Raw genomic sequence first — 26,124 nt, 5'->3', positions numbered from 1 at the left:
CTGCCACCTTATTTACCTGTATGGTAGGTTGGGTCCGATTGATTTGCATAGCTGTGGTATTTAAGGTTGTGAGATTCCTTTTAGGACTCTTACGTTGTATTATCGTTGTATTGTATATATAATGTATAGAATAGCTTTTTGTTTATTTACATACATTGATAAATATGTTACCAAGAATATCCTGTGGTTAGTGTTTATATAACTGTATGGTAGAGATACATGTACAGTATACAGATAATATACAATTCTATGAATCAAATAGATGTCAGATTCATTCTGTTTGTTTGTGTGAGACTGTCTGAGGATGGCTTCCATTGGCACAAAAAGGAAATTAAATAGTTTAATAGGCAGGGTATAGGTAAAGTGAGTGGCGGATGAACAAAAAAGATTCCCTCATAAATTGAGGCTCGCCATGATGAAATTATGCAGTGGTAAATGTATCGTCACTTCCCTGATAAATATTTTCCATAAAAAAAAACAAACATTCATTTTTTACACAATACAGATATCATATATTTTGCAGCATACTGCACATTGTGAAACTGCCCAGTGGTCTCCCACAATCAAAATGAGATCATGTGCATAATAACTCAGTACAGATGCTACACAATTCACATTCTGCTGCACATACATGGAATCAGCAGGGTAGCTTCACAATCAAGACAAAATCAAGTGGATAGACAATGCTGAAGACCAGAGAATTCTATTAAATGTAGATACATTGCATGTATTATAGAAATGAAGTCACGTTTGTAGAGTATCTTGTTAATATTAAAATTGACCAACAAAAGGAAGAAATCGAACCATGCCTCTCTATCTTTTAGCGTCTCCTTTGCTGAAACTTGTTCCTCTCCCCGACAGCTATCTGTTGGTGTTCCTCAGGGCTCAGTTCTTGGGCCTCTACTCATCTCCATCTACACCTCTTTGCTTGGACAACTAGTATCTTCCTTTGGCTTCCAATACCACTTATACGCTGATGTATATCTCCCCTTCTGATCTTTCATCCTCTCTTACTGCTCATCAGAAAGGGAAAGGGGTACGTATCGTCTCCTATCATTTATAACTTGCTTAAAAAAAGTCACCTCTTAAAAGCCTTTACGAGCACTCTAGGACACCCTCCACCCATTTCTGAAGGCAACCACTGCCCTTTCATTGGCCAGGTCATGTCCCCTTCCTTCTAAGCAGATCAGTTGGACTTCTGTAAAACAAATCCCCACTGCATAACACAAATACACTGCAATGAGTTGTTCCATGTCCATACTATGTGCATGTCATGAATATTTGTCATGCTTTAGGTCTCAAAAAAAAATCTGCTTGGTGCTCAGCATTAGTTCAGATGCAAATTATATCATGGAGTTCTGCACAGACCTCTGTAGTACGAATTGGCCAGCTTCTAGAGAGATCTTTAATCGTCTCAGCCCACTGGGAGCTAAGGCATGTTAAGGCCAATTGTTAACAATAAAATTGAGCGACCAGGGGCTGCCATCCCCTGGCTCTTCTGGCCAGTGTTAGAATGTGCCACTGCTTCTATCTAACTCCATACTCAGGATCTTAAAACCCTAGGAAGACCCTGCTCTGTCTGCATTGTATTAACATGAAACCCTCAGGAGAAATTTGTTAAAGGCACAGGTTGTGCAAATTACATCAGAAATATCATAATATCTAGTGAACTACTGAAGAAATTTGGACCAAAGCTTCTTAGACTAGTAAATTAAGAGAAAACACTTGGGCAGCTTGTTTCCATTATGTTGGGTTTCCAGAGTTCCTCAGTAGGAAGAAGATGAACCCAATTCCAGCTGGACAGAAGTCCGAAGAAGAGAAAACCTGATTTTTTTTTTTTACCTCTTAGCTGGCTGGTTATTTTTTAGAAATCATTTTTTATCCCTATTTTTGTACAACCACAACAAATGATAAAGTCGAGATGTAAAAAAAATATTTTGTCTATTAAGATCATCCATTGTTCTAAACCATAACCATACCCATAAAGTTGCGTTTAGTAATAAACCAGATCATTGGTGCCTTATTTTTCTTAAAATTATAATGTCTCATGGATTACAGTCCTTATTTGTTTTTCTAGTTCTTCTATTTTCAATATTATTAGCATTATATATATTAGAAATACACAATGTGTTGCATAAATAAATTTTTTGTTTGCTCATAATATTTTTGCATCTCACATTTACCATCTAAAACATTGTTAGCGCTTTTTTTCTTTTCTTTTTACTAGATGCAGTTTCTAAAAATTGTATTCATGGATAATTCTCATTAATCGTGAATATTAATGAGGCCAATTATTCAATGGTTCTGGGATCATTCAGATATTTCAGAGTCAGGTTTATTTCCATTCCAGGCCCTGGTTTTGCAAGGTATTGTGGTCTTTGTAGTTCCATTTTATGAAACGTTACTATTTCTCTGGGTTAAATGTAATGGAAAGTTACGGACTTTGCTCTTAGCCTGATGATGTGGATCCTGCAATCAGCTGGGTAGAAAAGTCTGAAAACACGTGTGGAATACTGATTGGGGCCCTCCAGTACATGACAAAATGTGTGAATTGGTCAAAGTCCTCCTTAAACAAATCAATACTGCTTTTTAAAGGTAGATATTCAGATTATTAATGCATAAACTCATTAATCTACCATTCCAAACGCTAAATCATTTTCATGTGATTGGACAACTGATGTGATGTAATTCTTACATATCAAAAATCTCCTTGTAAACCCCATTTGGGGCATCAGCTTGAGAGTACCAAGCCACCTTGCGTGAGAGTATGAAGAATTTTCACCATCACTGCCTTTTCAGCTGTAGCTCTAGAAAAATTAACATAATTGTCCCGGACTAAATACGGGTCGGGACAAATATATTTTTGCAACAATGCACAGTATGTATTTATAACTAAACCTTTTTTTTTTAGCCTAGGGGATAATCCTGGTATAATGATCGTAAAATGGCTCAAAGATGTGAGGGCAAAATGCCAGCAAAATTGTCTCTGGGGCATGACACTGGTTATCAATTATATTCAACAGTGTATTTTACTTTGTAAGCAGGCGTTTTGCTGTTAATTTAGCTTTAACAAGCGATTAAAGCCGTCTAAAAACAATGCAATACTGTGTTACTCAGTTACCCAAGTCTGTCTTATTATAGAGATATAGGAGTGTGCTGTGCTTGCGCAAACATGTCAGCTTTCTTTATTCAACTGTATTGTCTATTAGAAATTGTGGATTTCAGGTGCTTTCGGTAATTTGGTCACTTTTACATTATATAACCAAAAGTATCTGGACACCCTCCAAATGATCAAGTTTAGGTGTTTCGGCCTTACCCATTGCTAACAGGTGTATAAAATCAAGCACGTAGGCAGCCATCTTCATAGATGAACATTGTCAGTAGAATGGGTCGTACTGAATAGCTCAGTGACTTTAAACATGGCACCGTCATAAGATGCCACTTTTTGCCACAAGCCAGTTTGGCTAGATATGACGTGGTCCACTGGGCTATTATTTTGAAGCAGCTAGGAGTAACAGCTCGGTCATAAAGCGGTAGACCTCGCACACTCACCACAGCAGGGCCACTGAGTGCTGAAGAAAATGTGTGCATTTTGTAAATGATGTACATTTCTTGTTCTCTATAGCATCACTTACTACTGAGTTCCAAATGGACTCTGGAAGCAACATTCGCACAAGCACTGTGCGTCGGGAGCTTCATGAAATGGGTTTCCATTGATGAACTGGATCAGCTGGAGTGGTGGTTCCAATGAAGCGTAATGTCAATGCTACAGCGTACCAACACATTTTGGACAATGCTATGCTTCCAACATCATGGGAACAATTTGGGGAATCCCTTTCCTGTTCCAGCATGAATGTGCCCAGTGCACAGAGCAAGGTCCATAAAGACATGGTTGGGTGAGTTTGGTGTAGAGGAACAGTTAGTATGGTACTTTCAAATGCTCCTCCAACATTTCAGGTGACCAAACTGTGACAGAAGATGTCGTAAGAGTGGTGTTTACAGGGATAAATTAGACACCCCAACTATAGAAAAATGCATATTAAACTACTAAGTAAGTTTAACATTAAATATAAATACATACTTTAAGGAACAATCATCTGTGGTCACTTTTTTTTTTTTTTTATGGCTGCAGCACCAGAGATAAACCGAGTACATGCTGTCAAAAGGAAGACTATATTATACCGTTATCACCTGGAAATAGAGGTAACAGGTTACGAGGTATTTCGTTTCGAGGAGGTGTGTGTACGTGTTGCAGGTTAAACCCACTCAGCGCAGCTCTGAAAATTTGACACGATCGCAGATTCCACAGGCCTAGGAAAGAGGCCCACTGGGGAAGCACAGAGCCAGGTGCCTGCCTGGGGTTCTCCATACCTCATTCCTTCTGGATTGTAAGCAGGGCCATCTTTACCTAATGTATCAGTCAGTTCTAATTTTTGGAAGACCCCTTGAATCTATGGACTGTAAGAAGCGCTGTGTATATTGTTGGCGCTTTATATTAATAAATGAGAATAATTATCTACTCTACTCAAGCTCTGCTGTGATGGCAATAGTATATACTATTTAATTTGTGTATATATAATTTATATATGTGTGTGTGTGTGCAGAATATGCAGTGAGGTGTTTCCTCACAATATACAGGCAGTGCTCCAGGATTTTGGGGGTTAAATCCCTGCAGTCATGCAGTACAGGATTGCACAATCATCTTGTTAAAGGGACAGTCTGCAAGCTTCAGCCTGTGTGTCTCCTGACATACATTTTCTGATGCAATCAGGCTGTGTGTTTGTATCTCCACAAGCTGTCAAGCGGCCAACACAACAAAAGGAAAGTAACAGTGATTTTCCACTCCCCGTGTGTCAGCACAGCCTGAGACACCTAATTACAGCTGAATGAAAAAAAAACGTTATCGTGGTCCCATAATTACACAGACCAATGAAGCTATCACTTGGGATTAGTAAAATGACTTTAAAAGTTGGCCTGCTGCCAGCTGAGGTGGTCTTATAGCCTCTATACATCAACGTAACTACAGATACAATGCGCTTCCCCTTCAAGATGGGGCCCCATGTCTTGGCTCGTTGCCAGCAACAAACTGAATGACCCCATCCCCAGTAGCTGACTGTTATATTTGCATAACCACGCCCCTGAATGATCTCATTGGCGCCCAGGCGCCTTCAGAGCATGTCTCAAGCAATCAGAGAGGCCATGGGCGTGACTAGCAATCGGCAGGCTCAGCCGTGGAGTTGACTGTAGTGACGTCATTTCATGCTAGCTGGACATTTAGGAGGCGGTGCGCTTTTTACATTATAAATAGCATATATTAGGTGTTTTTTTCTCTTCACTGAATAGATTTTGCTAATGAGGCCTCGTGGAAAGGGGTATAATAAATACAGCAGGAGCTTTAGTCGCACACGAGTGGCAATCCACACGGTGATATATTAGGTCCTGCTAGAAGGAAACCTCATATATATATATTTCTGTACTTCGATAAATAGCTTAATAGACACTATTTATAGATTTAGTCATTTTCCTTTCCTTTGTATAGTTTTATAGAATTCAGTTGAAATTAATTTGACGTCACAGACCCCAAATCACCAACCATGGCAGACGGTAAGTGTGCAGAAGGTGGGTTGTAAGAGATGAGTTGGATCTGTTGTCTTCTCGATTGATGACATTTAGTGAGGTCATCAGCATTGCTGGTGAATTATCACGGCTGCATATAGTTCATGATCTGGCATTGTAATATGATGACATCAACTGCTGTGAACACGTAATCTAGCTGTCTTTGGGTTGCAGTTTTATTTATAATAACAGGACCCATGAGAAAAATGCATGTCCTCTTTTTATGATTTCTCTTTTTTTAAATGGAAATATGGTGACCGAAAAGACCAGAAGGGTGACATTGAGTAAGGAGAATGCTGGAATCTGGTGATACCTGATCCTGTTACAATGTGTTATAAATCAACTCTGTAAAGTCATCTGTTACAATGTACCTGGCCATAAACTGAAGAGGCGGAGGGGTTTTTGTTTTGGAGTAGGAATTGTGTAAAAACAATTGACATATTTCTATAAACAAACATATTTATTTATTTTTATATATAAAATGAATACATTGTTTTAAAAGCACTTGGTTGTTGAATGACAGTAGGTGGGTTCAGGAGTAATGTGTTCTACCCCTTTACATCTAGATGATCACGTTGTTGTTATTAGTACTTCTTGCACCAGTTGAACATCATACAGCCTTCTCATAGGCCTTGCTGATGCAACCTGTTCCCTCTGCTTGCATGCACATCCTTTAATTTAAAAACTAGGGTTGGGAAGAAGATATTACATTGCTTTTTTGCTGTTCTTATTAAATTTAGTATTTGATGTTTTCCTTTTTTATTGGATGTGGCATATAATAAGTAGGTGTTCACATACTTTGAGTCTGTAGTCTAACTGTAGTGCTGTATAACCCAAGATGAGCCTCTGGAATGTGCTTCTCCCTTTGCCCCTGATACAGACATCAAGCTCAAGGCTACCCCAGTTTGCCCAGCCTTAGTGACAGAGATCAGAGGTTATCAGGATAGAGCAAATCAATATACAACCTCAACTTTTCTTAGCTGCGTATCAGGTGGGCTCTGATGAAACATAACATGTAAACCCTACATTGTTATTTAATGATCTATCGCACCCTTTTGTACAATGGGGCATAGAAAACCTTCTCAACAGAGCTATATTTCCTATGTCAATACAATGGCTCGTTCAATTTATAGATTACACAATGCTAAAGCTGCACTTACACTGTGTAACGATGTAGATTGGTAGAACGTTGAACACGTTGGATCTTGATTGACTCTTGGTCACAGCCGGCTGTTTTCCTAATTCAGTTGTTTGTCTTAGCAGAAGCTCGTCAAACCATGACGAAGTTCTGGGAGGAACACTCTCGAGATGCCACTTTGGAAGAGATGATGCTGGACTCCAGTGCTAAGCTCTTATCTAAAGAGGAAAAGCCAGAGATCATCTCGCTATTACCCTCTCTAGATGGGCTTTCTGTGTTGGAACTTGGGGCCGGTATAGGGTAAGAAACAAATTATTACAGCATAAGACTGATGACACGGAACAGCTCATACCTCAACCCATCTGCCTACTGTAGTGGATTTTTAAAATTCTCAGATTTGGATAATTCTTGCGACAGCGTACCACACCATGCCTTAAGAACCTTTTTCACCCACATCACTGGTCCCTGTTTTTTTAATGAACGGAACATTCTGTTAAGGTGTACTTTCCTGGCAGCTGTCTCCTGGGGCCGGAGCATGCATACACGATGCTGCTCACCCATGGACAGGCATTAGCAGAAATCATTCCTGTGTCCTTAATGCATGCTTTCCATAGCAGTTCCGAAAAAAGGCTGACAACCTCTTGTAATGTTCACAGAATGTTTTTCTTTGCAATGAAAGGGTGAATCAGAATCAGTTTTTTTTTTCAGTTTGGATGAGGGATATAAAGTTTGTCCCCTTTCCAAAAAATACAAAATTAGATATTTAATTTTGTTAAGAAGTCCACCAGAGTTATACTAAGTAGCACTGTTTTTCTCACCTTTCATTGATGTGGCAGGTGAGATTTGTGTGCTTTGGCCTAAATACACTACCAAAAAGTCTTGGATATAATACATACCTGTGAATAATAAGGGGGTAAGAACGTAGTACCTGTGTATAATACGCACCCACCAGATTAGGTCACTGGCTGGTGATCGGTGAGACTGATCAGTGTCCTAAAGAGTCATTAAATCATTCATTTAGTTAAGAACTGTTAAAAATAAAAAATCTGTAACCACTGTCTGATCACTTCTAAGTGACAAGTTTAGGCCACTAATAGTGGATTTGATTAATAATCGGTGGCCTAACTTGTGACTAAACAGCGTTTAGTTTGTGTTTGTTGAATGTATATTTGCAGGGTTGGATTTGAGTGCTGGTAAAGCTAAATTATTGTTCATTGCAGCCTCCCACTAAATTGGGATGGAGCGCCACCTGAAGAAGAGACATGAGTTGTCACCATATCTCTACTTGAATTGGTCTCATGTGTTTCAGTGGTCAGTGTAGAACTACTCAAATCCCAAGCTCAGCAATTTGTTTCTGGATCAACTGTAGCTGAAGGGGACTTTTGAACATGGTAGTTTTATACCATATCATTTACCATAAAAACTTAGAATTTGATGGCTGATAAGAACCAGCCCATCTAATCTACCACTTTTTCCTGATGTAAAGACTGAAACTTTAATGAGTCTGAAATCAATCAAGGTTTGTTCTGCAACTTGTGCCGCCCTTATCCCTTTCTTTTCAGTTAACACCATCCTGTTATTCTCTATCAGTCGTTATACAGGGCATCTTTCTAAGTTAGCAAGCCATGTGACTGCCGTTGACTTCATGCAAAAGTTTATTGACAAAAACCGTGAGGACAACGGATATCGAGGAAACATCACATTCCTGCAAGCTGATGTTACCCAACTGGAACAGCCAAGTGAGAGGTGAGGCATCTTACTTCTTGCTTTGTGCTACCTTGCACCTCCAAAACATGTCCACCATACCCCAACTGGATTTTACCTTTCTCAACAGACCTCATCTCTTCTTCCATAAAGTCAACAATCCCCTTTATATCTCCCCTCCTTGCTCAACATCACAACTCACTTTTAAAATTACCCCCTCTTACCTGTTTGCTTTTCAATTCCTCATCTGTTTGTCCTCCTGCGTCCCAAAAACAGTAGCATGCTAATTGTGCAATAGGCAGGTGATTTTTTTTTATTTTTTAATGTGAGTAATGTAATGGAAAAATCTAGGGCAGTGTGTTAAGACTTTTTTTGATCTCTATTTCCCTTTCCAGTTTTGACTTTGTCTTCTCTAACTGGCTGTTCATGTACCTGACTGATGAAGAGTTAGTAACGCTGATACAAAAAATGATGAGCTGGCTAAAACCTGGAGGGTACCTGTTCTTCAGAGAGTCCTGCTTTTATCAATCAGGTTAGTACTGGTAGCATTAACATCTTGGTTCTAAAGTAGCAGTTACTCGTGTCTAGTCCTCATCCCATAATACCATGTTTGACAAAACGAACTAAAAAAACTATGAGGTCAGAGGCTTAAATGTAATATAAGGACTTTTGACTTCACTGAGAGGTCCGTAGATGAGTGGGACAGCCTTCCAGCAGAAGTGAATAAAGTTATTACAGGGATGGAGTTTAAGAGAGGCATAAGGCTAGCCTGAATATAAGAGAAGACCAAGGACCAAAATAGGTTTGAGACAAATAATTCCTATCTGCCGTCAGATTCTATACCAGTTGTGTTGGTGGAACAGAGTTAGTTAGCTTCATCTTCTCACGGATATTAGTCTAGATTATGTAAAATGAAGAATATTAACACTTGCTCCTAATAATAGTTAAACTAATGGATAATGATACAAATGCAATTTTACGAACAGATTAAGTCTGATGTGTCATTGTAGGGGACTCAGAGCGGACATTTAACCCCACGTTTTACCGGACCCCTGCTCAGTACAACCATCTTATTACGTCTGTAACCTCCACATCAGGAAACAATGGTTTTGAAATTGTGATGTCAAAGTCTGTACAGACGTATATTAAGGTGAGAACACATACAATTTGTTCTCTTAGACGGCCCTCTATATTAACCCATTTGATTTTCCCTTATTTTTTTGTGCTGACCTTCATTTTCCTCTGTTATTTCTGGTGATCAGATAAAGAAGAATCAGAACCAGGTGTGCTGGCTCCTGCAGATGGTCCCTCGGGTTCCTGATGCCCATCAGGGCTATGGGACGTTTCAGCAGTTCCTGGATAACCAGCAGTATTCCCGAAGGGGGATCCTCCGATATGAGAAAATATTTGGGGAAGGCTTTGTTAGCACAGGAGGCCTTGAAACCACTAAGGTGAGGGCTGAAATGAATTGTGATTAGAGTGAATTTAATATGGTACAACTTGAACCAAATACTGTTCTCTTGTTCATGAACATTTTCTCATTCATGAAATATTTCTATCACTAATCTGCAGGAGTTTATCTCAATGCTGAATCTGCTTCCTGGTCAACGTGTCATTGATGTGGGCTGTGGTATTGGTGGAGGAGACTTCTACATGGCCAAGGTAGAGCCCTTTTATATGATCAATGAGGACAGCCTAGTTCCTACAGTTAGAACACAACTGATATTAGCAAGGGATTGTTCAACTCTAATTAAAATGCTGCCAAGTCTTCATACATTTAGAGTTAATCAAGCAACCCACAATTAAAGATCCTTAGATGAGTAGATTTTCCAAACCTAGTAGAGTTCCGTTATGACACTTAGCATACAACTTAACAGATCAAATACTAATTTATGTCCTCAGACAATTGCCTTTTTACTCTAGTAATGAAGGTAAATTCTGTTTTTTTTTCCCATCCACAGATGTATGGGGTAGAAGTCCTGGGGATGGACCTGTCATCTAACATGGTGGAGATCGCCATGGAGAGAGCCATTAAAGAGAAGACCCCTCTTGTGAGTGATTGTGTGTAGCTGTTGTCATGGAAAGCTTAGCCCAACCAAGCATTTACTTAACTCTTATAACTGAATCTGTTACCTACCCAAACTATTCATGAAGAGGGCTAGAGGGACAGGAGTTCCCAAGATCACCGGTGCAGTAGTAGGCACCACCTCAGACATGGGTCCACAGAAAGTGTTTTTTTCAGATAATGAATATTAAATTACTTACAAAGTATATGTATTCTTTGATGGCCTTCCCATTCAGGAGGCAGCCTCGAGGTAAGCATTTTTGGTTGCCATTTTCATGCCAACCTTTAATAACAACAGGGCTTGCCAGGTTTAGTACACCAGCAGGAGGTAGGGTGACTGTATTTCAGGATACATCATTTTCCTTATTGCTGACTAGCAAATGAAAAGTGCTGCTCCCCGCAGTATGTGAAATGTATAAACTCATGGAAGGGAATTGGTTACTCTGTTATAGATCTCTTACGCTGCAGGGCAGCACCTAACCCATGCTGGTCAGCGGGAAAACATGGCCCGTGTGGCCACCCTAGCAGGCAGCAGGCGCATAGAAAGGAAAAGCTGGCTCTGTATAGGAAATGTTTGTTTGATACGAGAACCGAGTCAGTATACAGTCAGTACAGAGTACTTAAATATGCATTCTTGTATAGTAGAGGTGTCTGGGACATTAGACAGTCCCTTTAACTGGCTTTGAAGGCAATCGGTTGTGCGTAAATAATAGGGGTTGACTGTGGTTGGCAGCCAGCAACAGCCTTTTCTGCGTAGTGCTCACTTTGAGTAATCCTGTTTATTTTGCAGTTTATATGTTTTATTTTGGCCTGTAACATATGTTTATCATGTATGACCTTTCCATGTCTTTCCTATCATTCTGTGTCGGCATCCATCATTATACACCTTATCTTCCTTTACCCTTCACAGGTGCAGTTTGAAATTGGAGATGCCACAAGGAGGATATTTCCCGAGGCATCATTCGATGTGGTGTACAGCAGAGATACCATCCTTCACATCAATGACAAGGGCGCCCTATTCAAGAGATTCTTTGTAAGAAACGTGACATTTTGACGGATCACTTTTCTCAGTTTTATTTTGTCCTGCTACTGATAAGTCTAGTGTGTGAGATCTGGAATATTGGTGGGGAAAATCTACAATATATATATATATATATATATATATATATATATATATATATATATATATATATATATATATATATATATATATATATATATATATATATATATATATATATATATATATATATATATATATATATATATATATATATATATATATTATATATAACACTTTTATTCTCATCACTCACAGTCTTGGTTGAAGCCAGGTGGAAAGCTCTTGATCACGGATTATTGTTGTGGGGAGCGTCCCTGGTCTCCATTGTTCCAGGAGTATGTGAAGCAGAGAGGATACATTCTGTATACACCCAAGGAGTATGGACAGGTACATAGCATTAAGGCTTTTAAATGGACATGAATGGGTGTAACTGGAAGCGTGAGTGCTGGTGCTGATCATTATCATGCTTGGTGGCTTGCACCACTGGCTGCCTCGTATCTAATCCTGTATGTAAAATTATGGCTGGTTAGGTAGTCTTGTCATAGCTTGGTATCTTGTTTAAATGCACGATTGTAAGTGCTGTTTTTGCTTTGTATTCATATCATGGCTATGTTAGTGTCAGTCTGGTGTTATGAATGCATGTCAGGGTTTAGTACAACACAAGCATGACATACTTTACCTCCATGTTTGCTAGGTGAACATATCGGTCATGAATGTGTTTGGGCACTGGCCTGCAGTTGCCTGTTCTGTTATGTCAACAATAAACTTTGCAGTTCAATTAATACAATGCACACATACGGTGGGGATCATAGGGACCTTGTAGACCTCCATTGAAGAATACAAATATTTTACTTTATAATTTGCGGTAGATGTATGTCACATATTCAGAATTTTAGTTTGCATGCAGCCTATATTGTGGGTGTTATTTAAGGGCAAGTTGTGGCTGGTTGAGCTATACCAGTGGCCAGTATTGTTTTACCAATTTCTCTACTGCCTTGTTTTCATATAGTTCCTGGAGCAGGTTGGCTTTGTAAATGTTCAGGCTCAGGATCGGACAGAACAATTTGTACAAGTACTGAACACAGAACTTAAGCGTACTCATGAGATCAAGGAGGAATTCCTGCAGGTAAACAACATGGCCTTTGGGATCAATGGGGAAAAGGTAGTCTTTCATGTGGAATAGTACGTTCTTGAGTTGGTACGTCTTGGCCAGGTGGAAATGGTTTAGAAGACTGTACCTCTAGGACTTGTAGAGTAGGCTAGTCTGGTATCTCACCATTTACCTCCCTTTCCTCTGTTCGCTCTGCAGGGTTTCTCTGAAGAAGATTATAACTACATAATTGATGGCTGGAAGGAAAAACTGCATCGCTGCAGTCTTGGAGATCAACGCTGGGGACTCTTCTATGCTGAAAAACCACTAGATGCCATTTTATAATTCTGTACATTCCTCCTTCATATCAAGGTCTTAGCCACGGCAGGGAGAATCATTTGAGTATTAAATTAAACACATTTGTTTATATATATAATGTATATATGCCTTGGTTTGTGTCACCTACACCATGTGGTTGCAAGGAATCTGTTTTCAATTTCTAGTGATACTTTGTGACCAAAATGGGCTTTACAACTATCAATGAATAATATGCAGTGAGTGCCATCCAGAGGATAATGCTTATATTACAGTTAAAGATGTGATGGAATCATAGCATAGAATATGCCAGAGGTAGTGGATACTGGAATATCCGTTTTAGGTAACAATTCCGGCTGTCCAAGGGTAAGTAGCATGGGTGTTGTAGAGTCAAACTACACAATTAGACTTTTAGCAAAGCCGAGTCTTTTAATTTCAGCAGCTTTTTATCTTTTTTATCATTGTTTTGGAAATTACTACTGACAGATGCCTAATGTAGGAGTGAGAGGGGTGGCAGACCAGCCACAGCTTCTGTCCCCTGAACTGATCTCCTTGATGTGATCTCTAATGCAGCAAACATTGAAAAGAGCTAAAAGAGTATATAGTCATACACTGACAGTCTGCCCTGTACAGTTACCAGAGGGTGCAAGAGACGATTTGGGCCAGAAGAGGCACAAATGCTGCTTTCACCCTAATGGACCACCTCAAGTATTGGGGGGTCCCTTAATTTATTTTTAGTGGGGCGGCAGGAGGAATCTGGGAGATGCCTAGGGCAGCGCCACAAATGTATCAGCAATTAGAGAAAAAAAATACTATTGTTACCAATGCACAAGCCTTTTGGGCTACCAAAAGAACAGTGTCTGGTCTTTATGAGATATATACAACTGCTATTGTCAATAAAAGTGATTTATAAATGTATTAGTTATGTATCGCAACTATTAATGTGTAAGTAGATTATGAATGAAATCATATAATTTGAAAATATGCCATTTCAGGAAAAAACATGGTACAGACATCAAAATACATCAAGTGAATAGTATCCACTCCTGAGGCACAGAAGGCAGGATGTAATATAAAGAATAGAAACATTAAGAGGGCAGTCATTAACGTTACTTCCTGTCACCCTAGTTACCATCACGGTGTTATCTATTAAAGAACTGGAAGATGAAGCAACGAAGGGGGACATTTTAGGGTTATTATTTACAAATGGAGATTTGATTTCGCTGTAGGAGAGTGTTTGGGCTCCAGTGATCAGTCGGTGTGGTTAAGAGGTGAACTGCCGTAGAGACGAAACCAAGTCTGTTTTTTTCTAAAATGGAAACATATTTAAGAAGATTCTTTGACAACCCTGAGATTTTAAGTTGAAGTCCAGAAATCGGATTATTTTAAACATTTTACTGAAGACAACAGAAACGTTAAACTTGTCAGACTGTGCAAAAAAGGAAATCACTGGAATACTCTGCATGAGTGGCAAATAAGTAAAGGAGAAAGGGGTAGCAGAAGCAGAGTCCTCAGAATTAAGCTACCCTTAAGAAGGTAAAATGTATTAAATGCGCCAGAGCAGAGGCGTTTTAAAGTACTTTAGTATGTATTCTTCAAACTAAAAAAATAACTGAGTTAGTTTAAGGAGCAGCTATAGTATAAGGCCACCGACATGGTCTAATTTCCACGCCACTGAACCAAAACCCTTGTAGAAATCTACTAGAGCCTCCCGGCAGACCTTACTGTTTATTAGGAACCCTACTGACTACCCAACTATACTGAAAACTTAAAAAACAAGATGCAAGACCCCCCTCTAACAGGACTTTTATTTGACTTTGAGGCCTACTACCAGCCATCAGATTGAGTAGGGCATCTATAAGAATAATGTATTTTATTTACGTAATGTAACTTATAAAGCACATTTCCTAAGCTTTCTATATACATTATTGTGATTTTTGGGGCTCTAGAATGCTGATACACTCATACCCAAACAACATTCTGAGCGCCGTGAAAGCATGGGAGGAAAGAGTAATTTGCGCCCCAAGGAAGAACTTCTCAAAGTAAACAGGAACACTTTGGAAAGGTATGGTGTAATTAGGGCGGATTGCACGACTGCTTATACTAACCGCATGCAGTTTGAGGGCTTCAGAAAAATAACCAGACTCTAGCTGTACTAAAATATATTTTTGATTACTCATCCAAGTTTTATTGGAGAAACACACTTTTTTTTAGTAGTTTAATAAGTTGGCAACATATTGTTAAGAAACATTTAGCCTTTTAAAGTTGTTATAGGATTGCTTTAGCAATAAATGATTTCTCTTATTAAAAAACATAATAAGAACACACTATAACTATCATATCTATATATATATCTATAAATATTATATCATGGTAAAAAAGCCAGCACTCACGGTCTTCAATAGTACTTAGCTTTTATTGCAAGACGTTATCCTGAGTGGCGGATCTATCTTAGGTGATGCCTTAAGCCTTACTCATGGCAGCGCCAACAGCTGCCCCACCCCGCTGCGTTTCTTACTTGTGAGATCTGAGATGACATCATACCCCGCGTTCTACCTTCTAAGGATGTGCAGCGCCGGGCAGAATTCAACAGTGGAGTCTGCACAGTCCTCTATAGTGTTAGTGGGCTGAATAGGGATGCTGCAGGGCAGCATTTTATCTGGGTTGGTCAGCAAAATGTATAAATTATATGTGTCCTGGAAAACATAGCTAATGTAGTCACCCTATGTGGGCAGTGGGAATCATGGACAGTTTGGGGGTCTTTTCTTATCTGCCCTTACTCCCCTTCTCTCTCCCAAGGACTGCCACATCCTCCAACAAAACCGTTGTGATTTGCACACCTGAAATATGGTTATTGTAAATGCCGTGGAACGTTTGTTTTTTTAGATTGGGTCTTGCTTCTTATATTTAGATCTCAGAAGGTCACCCAAAATGAATATATATTATTTTCCTGGAAATCTGTAGGTTTTCAAGAACAAACCTGGGGACATTAATGCTGTTTGTTCAGAATTATAACACATTTATGTCACGGAGAGCTAGAGTCACACTCATGTGGGCATTACAGACTCCTTTGACTTAAAAGGTTTGAGCCTACTTTGGGTTCTTGGTATTTTGTGACTCATCTGGGGGAGAAAGCTTATTCCATGTAAAGGTACAGAATGTATTGTGTTTGTTTCTTTATAGAGTGGCCTCACAGCATAGACAGGAAAGATTACAGTTCACAAAGGGATTTTGTCACCTAAACACTACTTACAGAGAGTGTAGCGCATATATGGTGATCTACATACAGTACCCTCTGTATTACAATACCTGGTATTCTTTGGAATAACTACCTGGGTCATTAAGGTGCATATGATATAACCTATCACCTTAACAAGTTAGCTTCCAAATTTATTAGGGAGCCAACAAACATATTTTCTGACTAACCTCATTTTGCCAATGATGTCAAAATCTGTTTCAGCCAATCAGCTGAGACTGGATGATGAGCTAAAACGGTGATAGACAAGGTCCAGTGAAAGACATACTAATGACCCTTTTGCACAGCCGCAGTAGAAGAAGATGGTTTCCCTGATTATTGATTCCATGACAACTTTAAGCCCCATCTTAATGAGGGAAAATACTCTATATATCATTACTTAAAGCACAAATTATGATTTGAAAAAGCAATAATGCCTAGGTAAGTATGCTGATTTATTGGCCCAAAATTGACATAGAAGCCCCTAAATGCGAGCAAAATCTGCGTATTTCTGTTTTACATGAGCAAGAGCTTCAAGTACTGTATACTGCACTTAAATCATCAAGCCAGCTATTTATTTAATATATTTCACTGCACACACATGTACTGAAAGACAGAGGTTTTGCAGTTTCAAAGAATGCTTTTAAAAAACAAAAGGTTAAGACTATGGTACCACTGGGGATCGAACCCAGGACGTTCTGTGTGTAAAGCAGACGTGATATCCACTACACTACGAAACCTCAATGGCTTGTAAGAAGGTGACATCACAGCCCACATGCTAAGAGATGAAGAAACAGTTATACATTAATAGGAAACAGTTCTAATGCAACTTTGTATCTGCTCAAGTCCAGACATTAAAGTTCTAATGTTAGAACAATTATGTTGTAAAGGTTCCAGTGCCCAGCAGATGGTGTGGATCATTAGTTAAACCTGCCACATGTATTGGTTACGAACCATGCTTTTGAAAAGCAAAAGTTCAAGAACATGGTTTCACTGGGGATCGAACCCAGGACCTTCTGCGTGTAAAGCAGACGTGATAACCACTACACTATGAAACCACTATGCAGCTTGATCACCACATGCTAAGAGGTCCATAAACAATTATGCATTAACAGGAACCTTTGGGGCCACCCTTGGTCTGACCTAGAGCAGCCACCTCCCCCATCATGGTCGAGATTTCAGTATAATAAAAGGCGCTATGCGCCTTTACAAAACAGAGTGCCGGGATATGATGTCATCCTGGATATGGCTCACAAGTACCAATCCCAGCAGATGGTGTGGATCATTAGTTAAACCTCCCACACGTATTGGTTACAAACCATGCTTTTGAAAAGCAAAAGCTCCAGAAAATGGTTTCACTGGGGATCGAACCCAGGACCTTCTGCGTGTAAAGCAGACGTGATAACCACTACACTACGAAACCATACCAGTATACGTCGGGTGACATCACAGCACACATGCTTAGAGGTGAAGAAACAATTATTCATTAATAGGTAACAGTTCTAATTCAACGTTTGACATTACAGTACCAATGTTATTGCATTAATTGGACAATAATGTATTAAAGGTTGCAGTGCCCAGCAGACGGTGTAGATCATTAGTTAAATCTCCATCACTTATTGGTTTTCCACTATGGAAGTCAATTGTTTAAGATATGCTAACATTGTTTTTCTCCAACCATTTTCATGTAGCTTGATTGCCAACAATTTATTTTATACATTTCCCTGCACATACTAGAGCCAGGTGTTTTGAAGATAGTATAAACTTGCTGGAAGACAAAGCCTGTCATGAAAAGCAAAATCTCAAGAACATGGTTTCACTGGGGATCGAACCCAGGACCTTCTGCGTGTAAAGCAGACGTGATAACCACTACACTATGAAACCACTACACTATGAAACCACTACACTATGAAACCACTACACTATGAAACCACTACACTATGAAACCACTACACTATGAAACCACTACACTATGAAACCACTACACTATGAAACCACTACACTATGAAACCACTACACTATGAAACCACTACACTATGAAACCACTACACTATGAAACCCCTACACTATGAAACCCCTACACTATGAAACCCCTACACTATGAAACCCCTACACTATGAAACCCCTACACTATGAAACCCCTACACTATGAAACCCCTACACTATGAAACCACTACACTATGAAACCACTACACTATGAAACCACTACACTATGAAACCCCTACACTATGAAACCCCTACACTATGAAACCCCTACACTATGAAACCCCTACACTATGAAACCCCTACACTATGAGACCACATTATGCTAAGAGGTCCATAAACAATTATGCATTAACAGGAACAAATTATGCATTAACAGGAACCTTTGGGGCCACCTTAGGCCTGACCTAGAGCAGCCACCTCCCCCTCCATGGTCGAGATCTCTGTATAATAAAAGGCGCTGTGTGCGCCTTTACAAAACAGAGTGCCAGGATATGATGTCATCCTGGATATGAGTGACACAAGTACCAATCCCACTTTTGACTTCCTTATGTATTAGTTTGAATGTTGGGGCAATATGCAGGGCAACTTCTTAAGGCTAAGAAAAGTTACTTAACTCAGGTTGCTTAAGTAATACCATCAAATGCTGGACAATGCCCGTATGGGTCTGGTAGCATGACAGACACCTTCAACAAGCTTGGTTTTTATTGTAGAAGACTCTCCTGAACAGGTCTGTTATGTTTTGTGAAAACCATACCTACAATATTCCTTGAAGCTCTTTAAGCTAATATTCTCATTATTTTAGATATATCACAAATTTAAAACATATACTCTCCAATCAGTTGCAGTAGAGTTTTTCTGAAAATTCTGTCTACATATTCATCTCCAACCTTTTCTGATCTTATCCAACCGTTTCTGTTTTAAGTGTTTCAGTATGGCTTCATATACTGCGCTTCTGACATCACCAAGGGACAAGGGGCATTGAGCTCTAAGCTATCCAAAACAGATACTGGGTAGTTTGGAGCTCATTTACAATCATTTAGGCTACGTGTGTCTTAGACATACACAGTTAAAACACAATGCTGCCTGTGCACAGTGTAATGCACTGGGAATAATGTGAACTAAAGGATATCCATGCAAAACTTTATGCAAGTTTTCCTGCTCTATACTAAACATCGTTTAATTCTGCACATGCCTCAACTCATAATTAATGTCCCAAAAAAGTAACAATAGCATATAAATGAGTCAGTCTCATGTGAATGATTGGGTTGGATTCAAGAACTTAAGTTTTTTTGCCCTTAGCTAGTACACACGAAAACATTAAGGCCCTTAAATTAGTCCACATATTTCAGCCAAATGCGTCATTTAATTTGCCTGCTGTCTTTTAGATTACATTCAGTTTCATAAACTCAATTGCATAACCAGTTTCAAAGTTCTGTTTAGTATTATGTATTCCCAGCACCCGGCAGGGTTAGTTATTGCCAGAAGCACGGATTATATGGCTCATGAACATAGTGGCCCGAAAGACATTTGGCAAGCAAGGTGGGCAATGCTAGGGTTGGCACATTCTCACTGGTGTAACTACAGGGGTCGTAGTATTGTATAGTATTTTGAACCAGAACGGGGAGACAGGAACATATCAGGAACATATTACATCACGTGACCCTCTGTGAGCAGTCAGAGAGAAAGATGCGTGTGTGTGAGAGCATGGATGTGTACTTGTGTGTCGGAGAGCATGGATGTGTACTTGTGTGTAAGCATGCATGTGTAAGTGGGGTGAGATGGAATGTGTGTTAGTGAGTTTGAGTAAGTGAAATTTGTGTAAGTGTGTTTTGTTGTAACAGACTAGCTGTTGAAGTTGGAGGGTCCCGGGCAATTTTCGCACCAGGACCCCATGGTTTCTGGTTACGCCCCTGCACATTGTCCATAGTTGCCGTACACAAAGGGGAATGTTTTAGAGGTCCTAAGAAGAAAATACATTGTTTCCTATCTTAAAGATGATAATAAAAAAGAATTAAATTATATTATATATGAATACCACATACTAAGAGATGCAATAGTTATGGTTACAATTTGTTCTGACAAAAAAGACTGTTATATAACATTATGAAGAATCTTTGTCACGTTTGTAAAGATCTCTTCCCTTCGTCTTCTTAGGGCTTAGAACAATGGGAGAAAGGCAACTGCCTAATCTTCTTATGTGTTTTATTATCATTGCTGGGCAATACATGTAAAGCCCTTTGGTTGGGGAAAGGCAAGAGAGAACATTATGGAATCTACCAGAACATTGGTAGATTATAAAGGGATGTTGATGGAGTGAGATGCCTATTTGTTAGAGTAAGATTAAAATGTATTATAGCAGTGTTCCATTAACCATTTTGGAATTTTGAACTGTCATTTTACAGTTGATATATGACATCATATAGGAAGTGTTAAATGCTAATGGACAGAACATGCTCCAGTGGTCTAAATGCTGGAACAACTAGAAGACACTGTGGCATGATTGACTATGGTATCAGTATGATATGAGTGGGTTATGATGCTTAGAATTATCAATTTTAATGCAGGTATAGAAAAATAAAGTATTTTTAATTAAATCAGTGTCCACCTCTCTTTAATTTGTTTTACTTTGTTTTAATCCTCTAAACAGTAAGAAATACTAGGTTTCTAAACTGTAGTGTAGCCACCCCTTCCAAAGCAGCCTGTCTTTGCAGGGTGATTCGTGACTTGATCTGCAAAATTTTCTGAATAACTCCTGCTCTGGAAAGGTCCTGATTGTCACCCATTCCCTTTTAGTGTCAAAACATATTTAGGCTTTTGTGGTATGCAGGAAGATGCAGCTGTAGGTCATAGGTCAGTGAAACGCTCACATGGGAATGTGTAGTCACTAGTCCCCGAGCTCTGTAACGTCCTAAAAGAACAGCAAGTCTTCTGTCAGCTGCTGCTGCACAAATTCCCACAGAGGCAAGAAAGTAGATTAAGGCCCACACACCCTTCTACCCCTGATACAGAGGACAGGCACCCTCTCCTGGGTGTTTTCCGCAACCACTGTACCGATAAGCTTGGGAAATAAGTGATTTCATAGCTAATCTGAATATGGAAAATGTATGTAGGGAAAAGTCTACCTATTAATTAATTCATCAGACATCAAGGCTGCCACCTGACTTCCCCGTCAACCAGTGCCAGTTAGCCCCACACGCAATGTTAGCAGGGACCACCCAATGATGCCTACCCGCATCCCCAAAAGGGAGGGCTACAGGTGGACGTTCCCAGGTATGCTACTTGCCCTTCTGGAATGCCCGGCCAGGTCCATCAGGGTCCTAGTTCAGAAAGCAGGAATGTCAAAGGTGATCAAGACACATGGAACATGGGGGGCAATAAAAAGGTGGTGCAGAAACACTACTCCTTTTCCATGATTATGTCTGCAAAATTCTAGCATCTTAGAGTAATTCTGCAAAAGGATGGAGTCAAGGTGTGCTACACAAGGACCCTTTTGCAGAAAGACCTGGATAATGGAGCTGATACCAGGGAGACAGGAGAAAAATGCGAGAAGAACAAGAAGAGGAAAGAGAAGAAACAGAGTGCCAGAGTGAAACAGTGTTAGAGAGAGAATGTGAAAGCAAAGAACATAAAACCAGTCTTTGATTTTTCCCATAATAATAATAAACATAATATGAATAATAGGATTGTCTTATATTCAGGACTTTTCTGTTTTTTTCTTTCATTAAGATCCAATGTTTGGAAGGTTGTCTTATAATCAAGGTCGTCCTACAATCAAGTAAATACAGTACCTGTTCCTTAAGTCTATCTGGGAAAGGGTGAATGAAATATACTTGTGTATAATTTAACCTTAAAGTGCTCTAATTTAATTTTGCCTACAGTGATACACAAAAAATTTGTTAACACAGGGCAACTAATCACTGTAATCATTTGTATTTTAATGGTGTACAGTATTTCAATTATATCGTTTTGTTTAATAGCTTCCTACTGTTAACTGATTAGTGGCTTAGTGCAGTGGTATGTGGCGCATATGATTTGTGTTTATTTTTGGAGTCTGGTCTGGGAACTATTTTCAGTGAATGTTAATTCTAACCACTTTGTCTCCAGAAACTACATATGTGTTGGTATCACATGAGTCATGCAAAACATGGGGAATGGCATACCTAAAGGTGGGATGATATGATGGTCCAATATAGGGAGGAATACATATATAAACCAATATCATGTAGTCCAGGGGTAGGCAAACTTTGCCTCTCCAGATGTTGTGGACTACATTTCCCTTGATGCTTTGCCAGCATTATGTAGGCCATCACAGGTTAGCATTTCAACGGCAAAGAGCGGCCATGACACGGTTTAATACTGAAATCTTCTGCATGATAAGAGCACAAATGCATGCCTCTAATGCCCATGGACGTACCACATCTTTTGCACATGAAGCAAACTCAACTCAGCGCTGGTTTCTTGAAGCCAGTCAGCAGGCACTGGTTAACAAGCTGTGTTTCTCATCTACTTGTGTGATAGAAGGTTGGAAAAACACAGGCATGACTGCCTCTTTAACTAAAAGCCACTGGATATAACACAGAAACAAAATTAGATTTTTCAACCACAGTTAAAACTTTGTCTCCCTTTGTATTATGAAACCAAACTTATGTTCCTTGGTGTCAGACTGTTATTTAGTCAATAAAATAAAACCATGCCATGGAAACCCCTAGAGCCAGGGTGTGGTGGCTTCTAAAAATGTTCATCTAGATTTTATTTAACAGTCTATAGATATTAACTGAATAGATCTGCCTAGACCCTAAATTGTATCACTGTTTTTAACCCCTTAATGACAAAGCCCGTGCATGTACGGGCTCAAAATGCATTGTTTTCAATGGGTTTAGGGACCATCCATTGTCCTTAAGGGGTTAAAACTTTGGAATTAATTTTCTAATTTGAATTCTGATGCTGCTTTAAGATTCTCCATCACTCCCCTACAAGATGATATGATGGCTGTGTCCACTTTTTGTCTTTGGTTTTGGAAAGTTAATTGTTTGCTCTATATATGCTCTGTAATGCTCTATAGAGTACGTTGGTGCTTTGCAATCTCTGTTGTCACCTCTAGGGCACGAATGTATAAAAAATATTGTGTCAAGGCACAAATAAACCGAAAGCCACATCTTTGCGGTTGAAGAATTATACAATGTGGCCATTGAAACCAATTAGTAGCATTAAAGTTGTGTCTAGAATGTTTTAAATTGTTTTGAGAGGCTGCCAGAACTTAGTCGGGGATGAGGCCGGAAGAAAGGCTTTGAAGGGAATGAAAGAAAAGCTTTGGAGGTCCGTGTAAACATACACCATGTGGAAAAATAAAAATGGAAGAATACACAGAAGGGTTTTTTTTTTTTTACCAGCTATGAGACATAAGGTCCCAGTTATCAGTGGAAAGTTCAGTGGAAATCATGGCTATACTTAAGAAGAGGCTGCTCATCTGAAATCTTAAACGTTACATAAATACAATAAATTGGGATGATTCCTTTTGGTTTCTGAATAACTTCAAGAAATATCCGTTAATTGTGTGTTATGTGGCAGAACTTTGGTTGGACCTATCAATCACCAAATATCATTGGTGAAATTGTTCCTCAGCAGTCAGTCATATTTACTAATTTAATGCTTAGCAAGGGTTGATTTTCATTTTTTAAGATATTTTTTTAAAAAACAAGATATAAAAAAAAATTCATTATGGAATGGTACAAAAAAAACCAAGTGTCATTCCTCACTTCTCTGGGGTGTGCTAGCTCTCATATCCAGAAAGAATGATCCATGACGGAATGATCCATGATTGCATAGAAGGAAAGGTAGACCCCATCGGCCAATTCTTTTGGCATATACTGATCACATCTTACTATGCCAAAGGTAGGCAACAGACAGCTTTCCAGTATGTGCTGAACCACAACTCGGGAATCTCTGCAAGCTTTTCACCAGATGAATGTTGTCAAAGGCTACTAGGAATTGTATTCCTACGATTAACTTGAGAAGAAGAAATAAAGACCAAAGCCCCATTCTTTTCACAATCATACGCATTTAATGCAATGAGCCTTAATGTTTCTTCTACGGAGAGCCATCGGAAAGCTATATCACTAGAACAATTTTGTTTTTTTCTATACAGATCACACACTTAAGTCTACATCTGTACATCCTGTGTTCCGGCACAGACTCCCTCCCACATCTATCCCAAGTTCCCACCGCTTGGGGGTAGTGAGAACATCTGGATGTGATTTGGGGGTGGGGGTGGACATCATTTGCTGACATAGCATACACAGGGATAGGGGTGAGACAGTCACCTCTTTCCTTTTTCGAATGAACTGAACAAAAGAAGGGTGTGATTTTGTCTACAAATTTCCATAACTATACAGAGTCTGTGTTCATTTAAAAACCTAACACAAACTCTTGTATGTTGCATCCTGTAACGTAAGGGCTTAAAGGTGCTGTTCCAACTACGTTGCTCTATTTAACACTTCTGTAACACAATGAAGCAGAGAAAGCATATTTTCTAGGGGAACGCCCTCCTAGAAATATATCTTCAATCATTTAAAGAGTTAAGTATGGTCCAGACATTTATTTTCAATGATCTTGGAAATTGCTTTATTGGGATGGAATTTAAATTTACTTTCCATAGATAAGCAGCATACCTGCGGACAGAAAAAAAGTTACTCTGCAGAGTTCACATTACCATGTCCTTAGTTGTCTACAACTGTAGCCGCATATGATCCTACGGCTACATATAGTAACATTTCTAATTCCCAGCATAAGTACATAACAGACGTTATTAGTAATTAGGAATGCTTTTTATTTCCTTGTCTATATATAAACATGTAGCCCTATATTATACATGCTCTCCACTTCTAGACAGATACTGTATGTAACATACCAACTTTTCAATAGCCCACTCCAGGGCACGTCTGGCCTCATAGGCGGTATGATGTCATGCCATGCGGCGCTCATGATATAGATCTCTGGCTGTTACTAGTCTACAACTCTCATAAAAATTTTGGGTTACAAATTGATGAACAAGGGTATAGACGGTTTGTGAAAGATGTAATCTGAATTAACCCCTTAAGGACAATGGGCGGTCCCTAAACCCATTGAAAACAATGCATTTTGAGCCCGTGTACGGGCTTTGTCATTAAGGGGTTAAAAGTTTTTGACCACCCTGTGTATTAGGCCCTGACTCCTATTTCTCTTTGTCTCCATCTCAATTGTTTCTGCTAGATCCAGATTCTTTACAGTTCCATTCTTCTTCAAAGCCCCCCCCCCCAATCTTTTTGGGAGGTCCATTCCATAGATTGCAGATACTAAATCTGTGTATTTACTCACCTCTCTGTAACACACAGCAACATCATTTAAAACCCTACAATGTCACATTTTTCCAAGACTATGGAATGTGTTACTGTGACCTTATTTCTGCTGTTTTTACAGCGTTCAGCTGCATCATGAGAATTTCCTGCTTTGGAACATGGGGCCTAGTTTGTCTTGGCTGGTGTTCTGTGATGTAATCGACAAACCTGTTGGTCTGTTGTTATTTTAATTTCCAATTATTCGCCCTTGCTCTAAAAATGGCTTCCCAAGGGGAGAGAGTGTATCGTAGCATTTACGGTATAAAAAGTCTCGTTACATACTGTAGATTTAGTTGGCTTGTGCCAGGGGTCTCAACTTCTAACGCAAACCTAACAAATGTGTTTTCGCAAAGAGGTCTATAAGAGGTAACAGAAAGCAGTGAGAAAATGCAACGTTACGGACTGGGTAGTAGGTACCAAGAAAAGCTTTCTGGAAGAAGCATGGGCAAACACAGTAAAGCAATTCAAGAACGTGTGCCATTTGCACAAAGCTATCATAAAGAATTAGTAATAAAAGGCCGTATCAAAGTGGGCAGACA

At 39.3% G+C, this 26,124-nt stretch overlaps 1 protein-coding gene and 4 non-coding genes across 6 annotated transcripts; 1 reads left to right on the top strand and 4 right to left on the bottom strand.

Annotated features, from left to right (window-relative positions):
* The first annotated feature begins 5,265 nt into the window (after positions 1-5,265).
* LOC128466925 (uncharacterized) lies at positions 5,266-13,909 on the top strand. 2 transcript variants are annotated; one of them, XM_053448389.1, is made up of 13 exons: positions 5,266-5,284; positions 5,540-5,604; positions 6,880-7,054; positions 8,345-8,500; positions 8,854-8,990; positions 9,469-9,608; positions 9,721-9,909; positions 10,031-10,120; positions 10,420-10,509; positions 11,434-11,556; positions 11,842-11,973; positions 12,596-12,712; positions 12,896-13,909. In XM_053448389.1, exons 2-13 carry the CDS (start codon positions 5,595-5,597, stop codon positions 13,019-13,021), a joined length of 1,485 nt encoding a protein of 494 aa, XP_053304364.1. In that variant the 5' UTR covers positions 5,266-5,284; positions 5,540-5,594; the 3' UTR covers positions 13,022-13,909. The 2 variants fall into 2 exon arrangements, with proteins under 2 accessions (XP_053304364.1, XP_053304363.1); XM_053448388.1 differs by lacking the exon at positions 5,266-5,284 and having other exon boundaries at positions 5,325-5,604.
* Positions 13,910-16,893: 2,984 nt separating this feature from the next.
* TRNAV-UAC (transfer RNA valine (anticodon UAC)) lies at positions 16,894-16,966 on the bottom strand. Its single transcript has one exon. It is a non-coding gene; the product is annotated as a tRNA-Val (tRNA).
* Positions 16,967-17,211: 245 nt separating this feature from the next.
* Positions 17,212-17,284, bottom strand: TRNAV-UAC (transfer RNA valine (anticodon UAC)). Its single transcript has one exon. It is a non-coding gene; the product is annotated as a tRNA-Val (tRNA).
* Positions 17,285-17,576: 292 nt separating this feature from the next.
* TRNAV-UAC (transfer RNA valine (anticodon UAC)) lies at positions 17,577-17,649 on the bottom strand. Its single transcript has one exon. It is a non-coding gene; the product is annotated as a tRNA-Val (tRNA).
* Positions 17,650-18,037: 388 nt separating this feature from the next.
* Positions 18,038-18,110, bottom strand: TRNAV-UAC (transfer RNA valine (anticodon UAC)). Its single transcript has one exon. It is a non-coding gene; the product is annotated as a tRNA-Val (tRNA).
* Positions 18,111-26,124: the final 8,014 nt, after the last annotated feature.

The sequence above is a fragment of the Spea bombifrons genome, chromosome 10 (genome assembly GCF_027358695.1).
Source record: "Spea bombifrons isolate aSpeBom1 chromosome 10, aSpeBom1.2.pri, whole genome shotgun sequence".
NCBI classification, from domain to species: Eukaryota; Metazoa; Chordata; class Amphibia; order Anura; family Pelobatidae; genus Spea; species Spea bombifrons.
This window is presented reverse-complemented; position numbering and strand designations above follow the sequence as displayed.

Coding starts and splice junctions, on each gene's coding strand:
- LOC128466925 (XM_053448389.1), top strand. Junction 11,557..11,841: donor CCCTATTCAAGAGATTCTTT/GTAAGAAACGTG, acceptor CATCACTCACAG/TCTTGGTTGAAGCCAGGTGG. Junction 11,974..12,595: donor CACCCAAGGAGTATGGACAG/GTACATAGCATT, acceptor GTTTTCATATAG/TTCCTGGAGCAGGTTGGCTT.